Source organism: Phoca vitulina, unplaced genomic scaffold (assembly GCF_004348235.1).
Source record: "Phoca vitulina isolate PV1807 unplaced genomic scaffold, GSC_HSeal_1.0 scaffold41, whole genome shotgun sequence".
NCBI lineage: Eukaryota > Metazoa > Chordata > Mammalia > Carnivora > Phocidae > Phoca > Phoca vitulina.
The window spans coordinates 111,467-128,041 of NW_022589744.1; the positions used below are offsets into that span (position 1 = coordinate 111,467).

The 16,575-nt window shown below is 55.5% G+C and overlaps 1 protein-coding gene across 1 annotated transcript in view; it reads left to right on the forward strand.

Moving 5' to 3' along the window:
- The first annotated feature begins 687 nt into the window (after nucleotides 1-687).
- Nucleotides 688-16,575, forward strand: part of WNT3 (Wnt family member 3) — a 48,331-nt gene continuing 32,443 nt past the window's right edge. Inside the window, exon 1 of the mRNA XM_032429647.1 lies at nucleotides 688-767. Coding sequence (XP_032285538.1) covers nucleotides 688-767 — 80 coding nt within the window. The remainder of the gene's footprint in view (nucleotides 768-16,575) is intronic.

Sequence of the window (16,575 nt, forward strand, 5' to 3'; positions counted from 1 at the left end):
CGCCGGGGTCGAGTGGCCGGCAGGCTCGCCGGCTCCGGAGGCTGGAGGCTGGGAGGGGTTGTATTTCCCAACCCCCCTCCGAGACCCTCGGATCCTGTCCTGCCCGAGCGAGGCTTCTGGAAACATCCGTGTGCTTTCTACTCTCGATTTCTCACGCGCCCAAGTCCAAAGGGGTCACGGTCCCCCGAGACACAAGGAGCCACCCATCAATGCCCACGCCAACCCGGCGCCACGTGAACGCCCCCGTCAAAGCCCCAGCTTCTTCAACCTGGCTGGCGGGGGGCGGGGGGGGGGGCGCCGCAGCGGTCCCGGGCCAGCAGAGGGTCCAACGTGCCACCCCCCGCAAGTTCCCACTGTGTCCGGGACGCGGGCTTTGCCCAAGTTTGCTGGGCGATGCCCTTCCCGGAGCCCGACTCGTGGGCCGGGCGGGAGGGGCGCGTGATTGACAGGCTGAACTACAGACTCATCTCTTACCTTAGGCCGCGGGCGCTGATTGGCTGCTCGCTGACATCCTCAAACCCGGCTGCTCCGCGCTGGGCTCGGGAGGGGGGCGGCTGCGGGTGGAGGTGCGCTTCTGACAAGCCCGAAAGTCATTTCCAATCTCAAGTGGACTTTGTTCCAACTATTGGGGGCGTCGCTCCCCCTCTTCATGGTCGCGGGCAAACTTCCTCCTCGGCGCCGCTTCTAATGGAGCCCCACCTGCTCGGGCTGCTCCTCGGCCTCCTGCTCTGTGGCACCAGGGTCCTCGCCGGCTACCCAATTTGGTGGTAAGACTCGCCTCTTGTCTGCCCGCGGCCCGATTTCTCCGCCGAGTCCCGGGGAGGTGGGGGGCGCCGGCTGGGGGTGGGCTGCCGCTCCTTTCTCCTTGCCTCCCTCCAGCCCCCCACTCGCCCACCCCTCCTGGATTTTCTGTGGTGTCGCCTTCAGAATCCAACTCCTGGCTTTTCTGATAATCACCATTTTCCCTGCTACTCGCTGCAGAGGCTGGAGGACTTTTCCCGGCTCCGATGGTCTCTGATTCTTAAATCCTCACCCTCCACCCGTCCCCATCTGGGGGCCCCGAAGACCCTCCATTTGCTTGCAGTTGGGTTTCTGGAAATCCAGAGCTGTCCCTGGGGCCCAGCCACTCCTCTTCTCCATTTTGGGGTCTTCATGGGCAAAATCATCTTGTTTCTTCATTGCCACCCCCATCTCCGCCGGCGCCTCCATCAAGAGATTTCCCCCACAATAACCCCCTTTTGCCTTCATATTTTAGACCCCAATGGCTTCAGGGACCCCTGGGGCAGGGGAGCGGGCGGGGGGTGGGTGGATTTCATCAGATTCTCCCCACTCTGCTCTAGATTAATCTTGAGCCTCAGAAGTGAATATGGTATTTGCTGATCCGAGATGCCATTGAATTCAGATTTTATTCATTTCTTGTTTGTCCATCCTGGCAAAAGGGGGGCTCTTTGAAAATGTAGTTGTTTGGGAGGGGGTGGGTTTGTTCTTTGACCAAAAACCCAATTCTCCATGTCAAATTCGTTCCTTTTGGAAAACCGAGGACCGAGGAGAAAGGGAGAGAGGGAAAGGAGAATTCTGTCCCCGAGAAATGCGGATACAAAAGACATTTTTAGTAAATAAGGCTGGGAAACCAGGCGCGGGGGTTTGGGGGGGGGGGCGGGGATGGGGGGGGGGGACTGACCGAGGAATAAACAGCCCTTTGGGAGCCCCAGTTCCAGGGAGTCCCCTTGTTTTCCAAGCAGCCCCACCGCCCCCCGGCAGGTCCCAGAGGCCAGAGGGGAAAGACACACTGAAACCAGTTCTCTAAATTATACCCCGCCTGTCCTCAGTCTCCAGCCCCCTGCATTCCGGAAAACTTTAATTAAAGAATCTTACCCTCCTGGACGTAGGAGAGCCTCGGCCCGGGGGGTGGGAGGTGAGAAGGAAGAATTTGGGATCCGTGAGTAAGAAGAGGGCCTGTGGCCCCTGAGCTGAAAGTCAGAGAGGAAGGCCACCAGGGCGCGGTGCCCCCTGTGCGTCCCCCTTTCCCTGACTCGCCACCCCCTCCCCAGGCCAAGCTAGGGGGAGCAGAGCCAGCATGGTTCCGGGGCCACACCCTGAGTCTGCCTCCAGTTGTTTGGGGGCCAGGAGGGGGGCAGGAGCAAGGCATGGCCAAGGGTCTGTGTGCAGAGGGTGCTGAGAGTTGCTCCCAGGATATACACCCAAGGGAAAGTCTTTCTTCTGCCCAGCCCATCCTTCCCGCGGCTTTGGGCTGGCCTGGGGCCTCCGGTACATAAAGAAGTCCAAGGGGTGGCTGGGGCAGACAGGGATTCCAGGTCGGGGGCTCTGCCTGTTGGGGGAAGACCGCTGCCTTTCCAGCCCTTTCTGACCCTCTTTCCATCCCTGGGCCAAGGCCATGCTGTTCTTTACCTTCATGGGGACTGGTGGGGGAGGGTATGGAGAGAAGGCTTGGAGCCCCACAGGCTGCAGGGGTGAGGAAGAGGCCAGGTCCCCTACCCTATTAACTGGAGGAGGGCACTTCCCAGGGCGGGGGGCAGTGTCTGTGGGGAAGGGTTGTGTGGGGGGGGAGTCTGGTGTGTAATGGTGTGTTGGGGAGCATCTAGATAGCAAGATGTTGGAAAAACCTGGAAAGCCAGGACATCGATGTGTCCAATGCTGGACACATGGCTTGTTTGGGGGCTGGCAGGGGGCGGGGGGAGACAGGGATGCTGCTTTGTCTGAGCCAAGGAGAGGGCTGTGTGTGTGTGTGTGTGTGTTCTAGGTCTATGATCATAAGAGGTGTCAAGTGTACACGAGTGTGTTTCTGCATGTAGAAGAGTCCGTGCCCGCACCGGGGCCACCATGGATGTAAACTCACGTGAGATGGGGGATCCGTGGCTGTGACAGGGTGTGCTGCGTCCCTATACACAGTGTGAGCAAGTGGCTGGTGCTAGGATGTGTGTGGATGTGTGTGTGAGACAGAGGAAGTCTAGAAGTGTCTATGCCCACGTAAAGGTCAGCCCCTGTGTATGCTAGTGACACTATGCATGACTGTTCATGACCAGGCATGCAAGTGGTGTGTGTGAGTGCGCGCGCGCGCGTGTGTGTGCATGTGTGTGCACGCATGCCTTCGTGACGGTGTCAGGGGAAAGCCCCACAGCTGTCTTTGTGCATGGATATCGGTGCTCATGGCCATGACCTGATTGTGCTTGTAAGTAGGAGCGTGAGGCTGTGTCTGGGTCTGCCTGGGACCCTGTCCTCAAGTGCCAGTGACTGGTGGGGCCCAGGGTTGTGGATATGTTTGCAGACCTATGACTTACGGGTGTGAGTGACATCCTGAGCTTGGGTGCTGGGTGGGTGTCCGTGGTCCTGGAGGCGCAGTCCAGCAGGAGACAAAGGTCTAACAAGGAAGTTGCGAAGGGCCCGGCTGACCTAGGGTCCCGGGCTGGGCAGTGTCGGGGCAGGGGACAGAGCCCTTCTTGACATGAGCTCATCCTGTCTGCCTGAGGACAGCGGCCAGCATCCCTCCCCTCTTAGGCCGTTTGTCTTTGGTCTTGGAGCTGGGGTGGAAGGGAAGTCACCTTCGTAGAGCTGGGGCTGGGCCTGGGACGGGGATGGTAGAGTGGACAGGCCTCGGATTCCTGTTCCCACTCTGCCTCGAGGGCAGTCGGGCAGATTCCAGCTCTTTCAGCATTGGAGCCCAGCACAGCCTGCCCTCTTTAGCCCACCCAGCTCACACATTCCCCAGGAGGGATTTACAGGGGGAATGGTTTAGCTGGGATTGCTGTCCCTGCCACCTCTCAAGAAAGGCCCCTTGAACCCCCAGGGGCCGGTGCTGCTCGGGCCCCAGCCCTGAGAGAAGGCAGCCCAGAAAGTAGAGCCATCAGGGCCTCAGATGGAGGCTCAGGGAAGGAAGAGATGGGCTCCAGGCCTTCCCAGCCAGGTAGGGATAGAGTGGGGACAGGAAGCCGTGACAGCCACACTGATTTCTATAATTCTCGTCAGTCCCAGTTAGTGCCTGCTGGAGGAACTTGTCTTTCTTCTCCTTCTTGGGGGAAAAAAGAACTCCCTTATTAGGGCCCATCCTAGGGCCTGCTACATTCCAGAGACAGAGGCCCTGATGGAAGGGGCCTACGCTGGGGGTCGGAAGCCCACCCTGCCTCTGTGTGACCCACCCACTTGGGGCTCTGCTTCCTCTTAACGCTGGAGATTCACCAGCCTGTCCTGTCTCACAGCTTGGGTGAAAGGGTTCTGCAGAAGTCAAGGGCAGTGAGCTGGGAAATAAGACACCTGAGTTCTCTCTCCACCACCTGGGACCCATTCCCCCACTCCAGCGGCTGCCCCAAGCCCTGCCTCAGTTTCCCTCTCTGTCAGATGTCGTGCTGCCTCCCCCACTCGCTCCCACCTCCACCCGCCTTTCAGAGGCTTGTGAACATGTTCAGTCAAACCCCGTGGGGGTCAGTGGGCTGGGCCCAAGGAGGCACCTGGAGACTGCGGGGGAGGAAGGCCCCAGGCCAGGTGTTAACACTTGTAACAGGCAGGAATTACAGCTGGCTGGGGCTGGGGCTGGGGCTGGCGAGGAGCTGAGCTGGCTGGAGGCTGTTGATCCCACAGACAGACAGACAGACAGATGGGCAGATCGGATGGCCAGGCTTGAACCGGGTGGTCTCCCTTCCAGGGCAGGCCTTTCCCTGCGGGGATTTTGGGGGGGTGGTGGTGGAAATTAATCCAGGTCTCTTGGAAGTGAGTTAACAACCCTCCTGCCCACCCCCACCCCCACTGTGGGTGGGGCTTGCTGTCCAAGGGAAGCAAATTTGGTGGCGGATCTGTTTGTATTCTTATGATGGGACCACATTTTGTTTAAAACAAAAACAAAAACAGGTCAAATGTTATAATACTACCAGGAGCCTGGAGCTGAGTTATTTTCTTGGAAGAACCTGCTTTAGCATAGGGGAAAAGGCACGGGGGAAGGCGCAGCAGTCAGGGAAAGTTCTCCCCGAATCTCAGAGCATTTTTCAACAGCTCTGGGGCCAAGAGGTGAGCGATGGGTGGAGTCTGGGCTCTGAGCATCACTCACACCCCAGGGATCTTGAGGGCCCTGGGTCTGAGACAGCTGCCTAGTAGGAAGACCTTCTGGGAGTGGGGGTGGGTCAAAAGAGTCAGGTGCCAAGTTCTTTAGTGGACACTCTCCCTCCCCACAGCTTTCCCAGTGACAAACCCAGCCAGCCCCCAGCAGCCCCCACACTCTGCTATCTGGGTGCATGCTCAATAACTGATGACGGTGGAGAAACTGAGGCAGATGGGGAGGGGGCTAGGTGGAAATCCCCAAAGAGTAGACTCAGCCAAGCGAGCATCTCTAAGCCACCTCACTACAGAACTGAATGTTAAAAAGACCTGAATGGGACTTGGACAGACCAAAGATTGAGAAGACAGTGTGGGCAGTTGAGAAGGTGATCTGGACACGAAGTAGGGGAAGGGAGCTATGACCTTAGGGTTTTCTCTAGACTTTGAATAGGTCTGCGTGGGAGACAAGGAGCTTGGGGTCAGGGCAGGAGAGGTGAGTTTTCTCAGAGGAGGATGGAGCTAACTGACTTTTCTGGGGAGAGTGGGGGAAAAGGAAGATCTTCCTGGCCTCAGATTGTGGTAAGCTCAGGAGTGGAGTAGGACCTGGTCTTCTAGCCTTTTCCACCCACCCTGCTGGGAGCCATAGAATCCTTCTAAAGCCACCAGGGAGGGAAAGACATTCTCTACCTCTGTCCCTGCTTGGGAGAGGAGCTACGTCTCACCCCTCCCTTAAAGGTTAGGGCCAAGGATGTTCTGTCTATACGTTATGTTCCCGTGAGTGCCAGGAAGTGGTTAGAGTGGAGTGGAGAGACTCGGGTCTGAGTTCTGGGTTCACCGCCCACAGGTTGTGCGACCTAGGATGAGTTCCTTGTCTTCTCTCTGCTTCAAGTCCCTGCCTCCCTCTGGGTTTCCTTTTCCTTGACTCCCCTGAGGGATCCCTTCTACCCCCTTGGAGTTCCCAGGGCTATGACAGGGACTGATACAGTGCTGCGAAGGGGAGGCCCTGGTGCCACTCTCCCCCCTGCCCTCCCCACACCCCGCCCCTCCCCGGCCCACTCAGACGTTCAGGGCCTGGCTCAGGCAGCCTAGCCTCTGACTTCCACAGCCCCACCTGCCCTCAGCCCCAGAGCTGGCTGCCCACTGCTGCCAGGCCAGCCTGCGTGCACCCCCGGACCACACTGCCCCCAAAACCAGCATCCCGGCTCACATTCACATCTGGCTCTTTCACGTGCTGCCTGGATAACCTAGGGCAAGTTAACCTCCCTGAACCTCAGTTTCCCCATTTCTAAAATGAGAATAGTGATCGCCTCTGCCTCATAGGGTTGTAGAGAAGGTTCAATGAACCATGCATATAAAGCTCTTAGAACAATGCCCGGCTTACAGAAACTACTAGGTGAGTGTTAGTTACTCACACCTGCTGTCTGCAAGCTATTTTGACCCCTTTAAGTCCTAGATCAAAACTTGCCTCTTGGGGCGCCTGGGTGGCTCAGTCGTTAAGCATCTGCCTTCAGCTCAGGTCATGATCCCAGGGTCCTAGGATCGAGCCCCGCATCGGGCTCCCTGCTCAGCGGGGAGCCTGCTTCTCCCTCTCCCGCTCCCCCTGCTTGTGTTCCCTCTCTCGCTGTATTTCTGTCAAATAAATAAATAAAATCTTTAAAAAAAAAAAAAGAAAAACTTGCCTCTTCCAAGAAGCCCTCCCGGGTTGGCCTCACCTGGCCCTGCTTTCTTATCTTCTGAGGTCAGCTTGCCCCCTTATCCTTGGCACTGGTGACCATGAGCCTGTAGCTTTATTCTTTTTTTTAAGTTTATTTATTTATTTTTTTTAGTAATTGCTACACCCGACATGGGGCTCGAACTCACAATCCCAAGATCAAGAGTCCAACGCTCGCTCTTCCTACTGAGCCAGTCAGGTGCCCTGACTGTAGCTTTATTCTTAACTCGACGGAATTAGGCCAGGTAAACCTACCCTCAGCTCTCTGCTTGCCCAGGAAGGGTAGGGAGAGAGGGCATTGGCGCCTCTCCTAGCTCTCCTCCCACCCCACAGTTTGTGAGGCTCTTGCGGCCACTGCCATTTCCAGCTGGGACCTGGAGCCACCTGGGGCTGGGCTGGGGAGGGGTGGGGGGAGGCAGGCGCAGAGGGGGAGTGGCCCTGGGGCCGCCTGGACCAGCCCGAGCACAGAAGTTGCTCCTCCAGGAGCCGAGAGATGATTCAGAAGGTGATTTATAGACGGAAGGCAGAAAGCTTGGCTCCTGGCAGAGGCCTGCTGCTTAATTACATTCTTGGGGGGGAGGTATGAGTGGTGCAGCAGCAGGGGATCGACTTTTACCCCCTCCCCCTCCAGGCCTGTCCCCATCGCTGCCCACACTCCAAGCACGATCCCTCTTTCTCCTGCTGCCAGAAGAAGGAATTCCCTCTCCTCAATGAGAGACTAGGCCAGGAGCGCAGGAAGAGCTTCGGGGGCTGGAGGAGGTGGAGAAAAAAGGAAGAGGCCAGAGTTCCATCTCCTCCTCCAGGGGAGTCTGGCCTACAAAGGGGGCTGGGAAACAGGACCGCCTGGGGAGGAGGATCGGTTCCTCTCTTCCCTGCTTCTGGGCAGGTGAATCCATAACCCACCCAGGGAAAAGGGTTTCTAGAATCTTCCTGGAGGTGGCAACTCCACACTTTCCCTTCAGTGTCCTATCCTACCGCTGCTTCTGGATCCTTCCTTCAAGTATGTTCCTTTTATGTTTGGTTCTCAGTGGGCCACGGGCTGGGGACTAGGGACCAGGTTCTGTGCTTGGAGGCTGAAACCCACTTCTTTAGTGCCAGACAGCCTGTGTGATGTGGGCACAAGCGCTGCCTTAGATCCAGAGGGTTCTCCAGGGGCAAGGGCAGGCTTGTATCAGAGGGAGAAGAACTTCTATCCTCAGGTTAAACCAATGTCTCAGAGAGTCCCCTCAATTCACCTGCTTAAGCTACAAAATCACTTCTGCACTGTTGACAAGCAACCCCACTCTGTTCAGTTACTTGCTGTGGTAACATCCGGATCCCCTCTGTGAACGCTGACCCATGTGGCAACCTGACATCTCTCGGCTGCTGCTTGGTTCCCATGTAGTCTCATTGTGGCTTTGAAACCCAAAACCCCGCCACTAGTTCTGGAGGCTAGAAAGGTGTGTGGGGGGCAAGGGGGAGGGTAGCCTAGGCCAATAGAGTATATTTATCTGTTTGCAGCTTGGCGTGTACAGCCGGGAGGGGTTGGCAGGGGTCAGGATGGGGACACTAGACAGCTCTCTGGTTCCCCCTGAGGCGGGCCTTCTCAAAATGGCCTCATTATGTGTGTGGAGTGAATTCCAGAAACGTCAAGCACACCCATACATCCAGGGGAAGGATGGAGATGCAGAGGTGTGCTGGGATACAAGAGGGGGCAGTGTGGGGCGGCGGGAGGTTTCTGGCCAGTGAGTTAGGGGTCCTGAGCCCTGGCTCTGCCCCTACTTGGGGTGTGACGTTAGGCAAGTCCGTTCACTGTTCGGGACCTCAATAAAAGGGGACTCGGGCAAGCGGCTGGCCTTGGACTTCCAGCTCTGAGATTTCAATCCTGGCTTCTGGTCACCCAGTGATTTGGACTAGCTGCTTGGTGGAGGGGGGCGGTCAGTGAGAGCTGACCTCGGGGCAGGGTGGGGAGTGTCGAGCACAAAGCTTTGTCCTCAAACAGCTGTGAGGTCCTGGATGAGTCTCACCACGTCCCAGGCCTCGGTGTTCTCATCTGCAACATGGGTGATGATGATGCTGTCACTTGCCCTGCTCAGCTGCAGGACTGTCCAGAGCCTCAGAAGCAATCATCTTGGTGAGGCCCGTTGAGAAGCATCATGTTCTTTCCAGAGAAGTTAGCGTCGTTGCTGGTCCTACCAGAAAAGAGGAGTAGGAGTCGGCCTCTGGTCAGAGGGGGCTGAGCATGGACCCAGCAGGACTCTCTGAGCCTCTGAGCTTGAGGAGTTGGTCTTTTCAGCAGAGGAGGAAGGAATGGGCTGATAGCGGCGTCATGAGGCTCAGTGGGGAGCACCCAAGGGAGGGGCAGAGATCGAGGCCAAGCGGCCACAGGACATGCCCATGTTCACAGCGCACAGCCCGCGGCATGGGAGCCCTCCCGACCTAATGCCCTGACCTGCACTCAGCCAGGCACAGAGCAGGATTTCTAAGGAGGGACACACAGGGAAGGCGGTGTGGGTGGAGGTGAGGTGGGGTAAGGGTAAAGGGCCGGGAACTGGAAGGGGCTTTTCTGAGGCCTGTGGTCATCAGAAAATCCTAATTGCCTATACAAGGACTTGCAAACTGGCAGACCATTCACTCAAGCTAGATTGGAAAACCAGGGAGGACTGGGTGTGTGCGTGCATGCGTGTGTGTGTGTGTGTGCACGTGTGCGCGTGTGCACCTGCAGATGTGTGTTGGGGGTGGTCAGGGGGATGGGAGCAACAGGACCAAGCACCCAGTCTCTTCGGAGGGCCCCTGTGTGAAATCTGCCCCTGGGCACAGAGTCCCACTTACCTGCCAGAGCCAGCCGGGCCAGCAAGACAAACCAATCTCTCCTCGCAGGGCCATTGGGAATGCAAATAGGGGCCTGTGGCAGTGCGTGTGACCAAGCATCTCGCCTCCTGTCCAGCTCCTCACCACTTATCTTCCTAACTGGGATTTCTGAGAGCCTCTCCCCTGCTCTAAAACCTCCCGTGGCTCCCCACTTCTTGTCTGGCACCGAGACTCCCTAGGACTTGGCCTCTACCCACCTGTTCAGTAGTACTTTCATAAACCCCCAAGAACCTCCCAATTCCTCTGGGCCTGTTCATGGAGAACCTCACCACCTCCTCTCTCCCTTTCCCTCATTCAACTGTTGAAATTCCACTTTGCCTTGGACCCAGATCAAAATCCTCTTCCTTTGGGAAGCCCTCCTAGACTTCCAAAGCCATGCCCCCTAAGCAGGGAATATGTCATCTCTCCCTCTTCCTCTCCCCCACTAGCCGACATGCCATACGTTCCCACTGCCTTCTACCATGGGCTTTGGGTGTCTTATTTCCTCCTAGACTACAGATGCCCCCAAAGGGAGAACCAGTTTTAGTCCCGTGTAACTCCCCTCCGCACCCCACCCCCCACCCCCGCCGGTTCCCAGCATAGAGCAGAGCACAACGCTGTGCTGTATGTAACACACGGGTAAAGGCACAGGTGTCGTGAGCAGACAGAACGGGCAGAATGGGTACAAACCCTACCCCACCCCCCGCGTAACGCGAGGCTCCGAGCACGTTGTTTCTGCCCGACTTTGAAAGGAGCCGGACCTGGTTCCCCTGGACCAGCGGTCAGCCTGCCCTGCTCAGCTCAGGTCCGCGTGGCTCCGGCCACATGGCTGACAGCCCTGAAGCTCCTCTCAGGAGGATGGGAGCCCAGGCCTGAGCAGGCTGCTGTCGGAGCCTCGGCCCTAGAGTCTCAGTTCCCCTGGGTTTAGATTTTCCATCCCAGCTCTATTTGCAAACATTTCCCATCTGTATTCTATCTGCCCCCCCCCCCCCCCACCCTCCCCGGCCATGCTCACCAGCTCACACTATACTTGGGAGCCTGAGTCTTTAGTTTTAAATTCCCATTTGGTGAGACTTGTTTCTCCCCCCAGGATTAGGTGAGTGTGTTTGTTGGTGGTCTCTATGTACTGGTCCCTATACACATGTCGTGGGCTTCTAAAACAACCTCACCCCATTCTGCAGATGAGGATTCGGGTCACACAGCCTGTGCTCTGAATCCACATCCTGGTGGGCCCAAAGCTTTTTCTTTCTACCACCATTCAGGCTCAGAAGTGGACTTCTTATTTGGGGCAAGAATTTACTTATTCACGTTCTGCCTTATTCCCCAAAGGATGGCTTTGAGGCAAGATTACATGTGACCTTCAACTTGCAAGCTGCTGCTTTGGGTTTATTGATACTATTTCTGAAACTCTGGGAGGTCCCTTATTCGGGGATAGATGCAAGTCCCTGGCGAACTTTCCACATGTCCTCAAGCTGGGCTAGTCGGATGCCGGCAGCAGAGGTCACGTGACTATTATGTTGCCCCTTGGACGGGCGCAGCGTCCTGGGCAAATCAGTGTGTTCTCACCCGTGAAACAGGAAGGAGGTGGGGTAAGTGGCCTCTCGCATTACTTCCAGCTCTAAGTTTTGTCCTTCTATTTAGTCCCTTCTGCTCCTTCACAAGAGCTATCATATCATACACGATATCTATCATACACGTACCAGAAAACAACCAGACTGCATCTTTCTCGCCCAAAGCAATTCTTGAGTTAGTGTACCTGAGACAGCTGATCTTTTTTTTTTTTCACCAGTTCTTTACAATTCAATATTCAGCTTTATTCCTCCCTGAGGACGAGCATCTCTCCTTTTCAGATAAAGTAGGTTTCCCTTTATGTCCTGGCTGTTAGGAAACCCAGCGTCAAACCTGAAGTTCTGTCCTGGCACCTCTATTGATCTTGACTTGGCATATTTGTCTTCTCCTTCACCTTGACCCTGATTTTCTGTTTTCATGTTATTATTTAATCCCATGTGTTTTGTATTATAAGCTCCTTGAGGGCAGGCACTATCTTGCCCATTGCTGTGTTCTCTGTGTCTGGCTAGTACAGAGTCGATACTCAGTAAACACTTGTTGTCTTTGGAATACATCTTGGCAGTCAAATCCTTTCTGGAAAGAAGCAAGGCACACATAAATTTTTTTTTTGAATGTTGGTTTGTGGGACGCCTGGGTGGCTCAGCTGTTAAGCGTCTGCCTTCAGCTCAGGTCATGGTCCCGGGGTCCTGGGATCAAGCCCCGCATCGGGCTCCCTGCTCAGCGGGAAGCCTGCTTCTCCCTCTCCCACTCCCCCTGCTTGTGTTCCCTCTCTTGCTGTGTCTCTCTGTCAAATAAATAAATAAAATCTTAAAAAAAAAAAAATCTTGCTTTATCAGGGAGCTGGGTTGCAAGAATTCCAATCAGTTTCTATTTCTTTATCATCAGCTCCCCCTCCATCCCAAGTCTACTAAAGCCTTGTCTTTGGGTAAGCCACCATCTTTTCTTTTGTCTGTGATCTGCTTCACTCGAAACTTGAAGTTGGTACATAACCTTCCTCTTGGGAAGCTCTCTTGTTTCCGGCCAATGATTGCACTTTACCCTTTCCCTGGCTCCCTTCACATCTGGTTCTTCCCCCTTCCCTCTCGCTGAGAGCCAGCCGGTGCCATGGCCGCCATTCCGCAGGGGACAGAATGCCCTCAGAGCCTCCACCCTGTCTCAGCGGCTGGGAGGCTCCCACTCCCCAGCAAACATTGTGGGCACTGCTGTCACTCTAAGGCACAGCGGGAAGGTAGAGCAGAGGGAGGCCCAAGGTCATGTGGGGACGAGCACCAGGGTCCCTCACTGCCAGCCAGGCCTTTCCCATTGGCAACACCGTAGGGGGGCGCTGGCTTGGCCTGGAAGGTGCCAAGCCCCCAGCCATGAATAGAGCTCCAAGGAGGGACAGACCGCACCCATCTGCCAACAAGGTGTCCTCAGCTCTGAGTAACTCCTCACCTCCTCTGCTTCTGCCCTGGAGCGGCACCTCCAGAGACCACCCCACTCAGCCCTTCATTTTAGAAAAGAGAATGCCTGGCCACAGGCTGGTGGTCCTCCATCTCGACTGAAGCCTCGGCAGGGAGAGAGATTCTGGACCTACCTCAGCTGTCAGTAAGGAGGGAGTCTGGGACGTCGGCACCGTCCTTGCAGCTAAAGCAGCTCCATGAGTCCGGCACCTTCATCCCTGTTTTGTCCGTGAGAAAATCGAGGCTGCCAGAGGCTAAGTAAGGAGCTGGGAAGCGAGTGGGGGAGACAGGTCATGGCCAGCCGATACTTCATCGTGTATGTGCTGAGGAAACACAGCACACACTTTATTTTTTTTTTATTTTTATTTTTTATTTTTTTTAAATTATTTATTTATTTATTTATTTTGAGAGGGAGAATGAGATAGAGAGAAAGAGCATGAGAGGGGGGAGGGTCAGAGGGAGAAGCAGACTCCCTGCTGAGCAGGGAGCCCGATGCGGGACTCGATCCAGGGACTCCAGGATCATGACCTGAGCCGAAGGCAGTCGCTTAACCAACTGAGCCACCCAGGCGCCCCTCAGCACGCACTTTAACTCGTCCCCCCTCTCCGACCCAACGACCTCAGGATGAAGATACTCCTGTTGTCCCCATTCCACAGTTGAGGAAACTGAGGCCCCAAGAGAGCCGCTGCCTTGCCCAAGGCCTCACAGTTGGCCAGCCCAGGAGTGGCCACCACAGCACAAACTGCCCGAAGCCAGGCCTGCCAGTGACACCACAGTTCATCCTGCCAGCCAGGAAGTTCCTTCTTAGGTCTGACTGCAGTCTTTCCTGACTCAGTCCCAGCCCAGACTCTCTGGTTTGTCCTCTTGGGGACATGAGCTTCACTGTGGATTTCCAGTTCACCTCCAGTTCAGGGGTACATTTCTCCCTGAGTCTTCGCTTCTCCAGAACCATCCTCCCCTGATGACCCAGTCTCCTGCACGCCTTTCACCACCTCGCTCTCCCTCTTCTGATGATCTCTCTCTCCAGCTTCCCTAGGTCCTTTTGCAAGTGCCGTGACCCACAGAACTGCCTTGAGACCAGGGAGCAGGGGTCCTGCCAGACCCTTCCACTTAGAGGGCTCCACTCTGCGGTCTTAAGGCTTCAGGGCATTGGGTCCAGGGTCCCAGCAGTCGTACCCACCCAGAGTGCACACTCCCCAGCCCTCAGCCTATGCTCTGGATCCTCAAGCCCCTAGAGTTTCTTGCCCAAATGGCTGTGAGCCTGCTTCTGGGCTGTGCAGACCTCTGTCTGGGTTTTATCCTGCCAGAGCGGACCATGCTGCCGGTGTGGGTGTCCCTGGGCCCAAGAGGTAGTCAGGGGAGGCCATTTGCAGGGGTTGTGGATGGAGCCTGGAGATTCCATTGGGGTGTCCAGTGTGGGATGGAACAGGGATGGACCGATGGCAGGCTGGGGGCTGGCTCTCCCGTCACTGTTCTTTCTTTTTTTTTTTTTTTTAAATATTTTTATTTATTTATTTGACACAGAGAGAGACAGCAAGAGAGGGAACACAAGCAGGGGGAGTGGGAGAGGGAGAAGCAGGCTTCCCGCCGAGCAGGGAGCCCGATGCGGAGCTCGATCCCAGGACCCCGGGATCACGACCTGAGCCGAAGGCAGACGCTTAACGACGAGCCACCCAGGCTCCCCTGTTCTTTCTTTTTTAAAAAATTATTTATTTAAGTAATCTCTACACCCAACGTGGGCCTTGAACTCACAACCCCGAGATCAAGAGTTGTATGCTCTTCCCACTGAGCCAGCCAGGCGCCCCCCCACTCTGATATCACTTTTCTAGCATAAAACTCTGTGGAGAACCCAGCCTCTCAGGTGGTGAGCAAGGATAGGATGAGAGAATGACTTTTTAATTTATTATTGAAGTCTACATATAAGAAAGTACGTAAGGTCAAAGTGTATGGCTCCCTGAGTTGACTGGGACATACCCTATTTAAGTTTGTTTCCCTGACCGGAAACCTTTACGCCTCGGGCAGTGGTAGATAAGCCTCTGCTTGTCCTCTCACCCAGGCCTTGTGAACGCCCCAGCCGGGCCCCAGCACTTGGGCAGGAAACGGGGCTCCCCCAGGGCCACACCGGCACAGAATCTGGAAGAAGACTTGCTTTCTCCAACTTTGCCGCTTACATTTCTCCCTCAGCAGGTTACCTGCCTTCTGCGTGGGCAACACTTCTAGCTCCTTCACGGGCTGGGGTCACCTCGCACCTTCAAGTCCCTCCTTGTTAAGCTGGAACATTGTCTTACCCATCCTCGGCCTCCAAGTTCCTCCCTGTGTGGTGGGATTTGTCGTTTTTAAATGGCCCTATTAGAAGACATGCAGCGGGGCAGCTCTGGGGTTCCCTCCTCCCGGCGTGGCCTGTGATGCCCTGCGCGGCCCAGCCCTGCCCCAACTCCCCACCCTAGCTCGTGGCCCACTCCCATCTCCTCCCCAGGACCTACTTTTCCCTGCATGGGGAAGAGCGGGGCCTTGGGGAACAGCAGTCCTGGGCTCTAGATGGTTCTGCCTTTAGTACCTGAATGACCCGAACTCTCTGAGTCTCCGTTTTCTCTGTAGGACAAGGGCCACTCTAAGGAGTAAAAGACATAACACGTGTGAGACTTCTTATCAGCTCTGGTGTCCACACATGTTGCTGTCCTTAATCCTGGTTTATGGTCTGTGTTGTTCTTCTACTACCTCCTATCTCCAGACCTCTGTGCTTGCCCTTGCCTTCCCTTGGAACGACCCCTATGAACTTGCGTGTGGTCTTCGAAGCCCAGTTCGGGCAACATGTTCTCTGTGTAGCCTTCCCTGGGCACTGGCTCCAGCTCAGCCCCTTCCGCTGGGAGCGCTTTCATGGACTAGACCGGGAGCCCCCTGCGGGCAGGACCAGCCCCCGGTCAGCTTTGTATCCACGTCTCCAAGCATAGCGGGGGGCACACAGAGGGGCCTCTAAGACGAGTCATGGGATGAAGGGACACTGCTGAGAGTCACCTGCCAGTCACAAGCTCAGTCCTTCAGCCCCAGCCGGATGCTTAGAGCCTCCGTGAGGTCCTCCTGGGAAGAGCTGCGGGCACTTGTCACGTATCTTCTTGGATTCTTAGTTAGCTCTTCATGTGCATCTGTCCAGCCTTCCCAACTAGAGAGTCAGCCCTTTGAGAGCAGGATTCCCCTTAGATGGCCTCATCTCTCCAGTGAGCCTTACACATCGCCCTGAATACTGCAGGAGCACAACTGGTAATTGTGGTGATGGGTTGGCTGATGAACCAGGCTCCTTCCCAAGGAACCGCACATCCAGGCTCAGCTGGTTCCCACTCTCTGGGACAGGATTTTCCCTCACTGTGTGATGCCTCAGAGGGTCCAGCTCTGAGCTTCTAAGTCTCTGTGCTGAAAGGCAGCCTAGTGTTCCAGAAAGACGGGGCAAATCTGCCGTGGTGTGAATCTCAGATGTGCTACTTGATAGCTCTGGAACTTTGGGTAGTTTCTTAAAAATATCTGAATCTCAGTTTGTTCATCTGAAAAATGGGGGTGAAAATTCTGATCTCAGGGCAGTTTTTTTTAATATTTTATTTATTTATTTGAGAGAGAGAGCATGAGTCCGGGAGCGGGGGGAGGAGCAGAGGGAGAGGGGGAAGCAAACTCCCTGCTGAATAGGAAGCCCAATGTGGGGCTCGATCCCAGGACCCTGGGATTGTGACCTGAACAGAGGCTTATCCGACTGAGCCACCCAGGCGTCCCTTGAGGATGAAATGAAACAACACACAGGAACTGAGTTAAAGGCGAATACTGAATAAGTCAAGGATGTTCTTAAGGTCATTCCAATGTAGCAAGGGTTATAAAACTATCCCAGGCCAGGATTTGTACAACAAAAAGATCTGAATTCCTTCCAAAACAGAAGAGGCCACACTCGGGGAAAACCATATGCTTTATGTTGTTTGGTCCCAACTAATTAACCTGTTT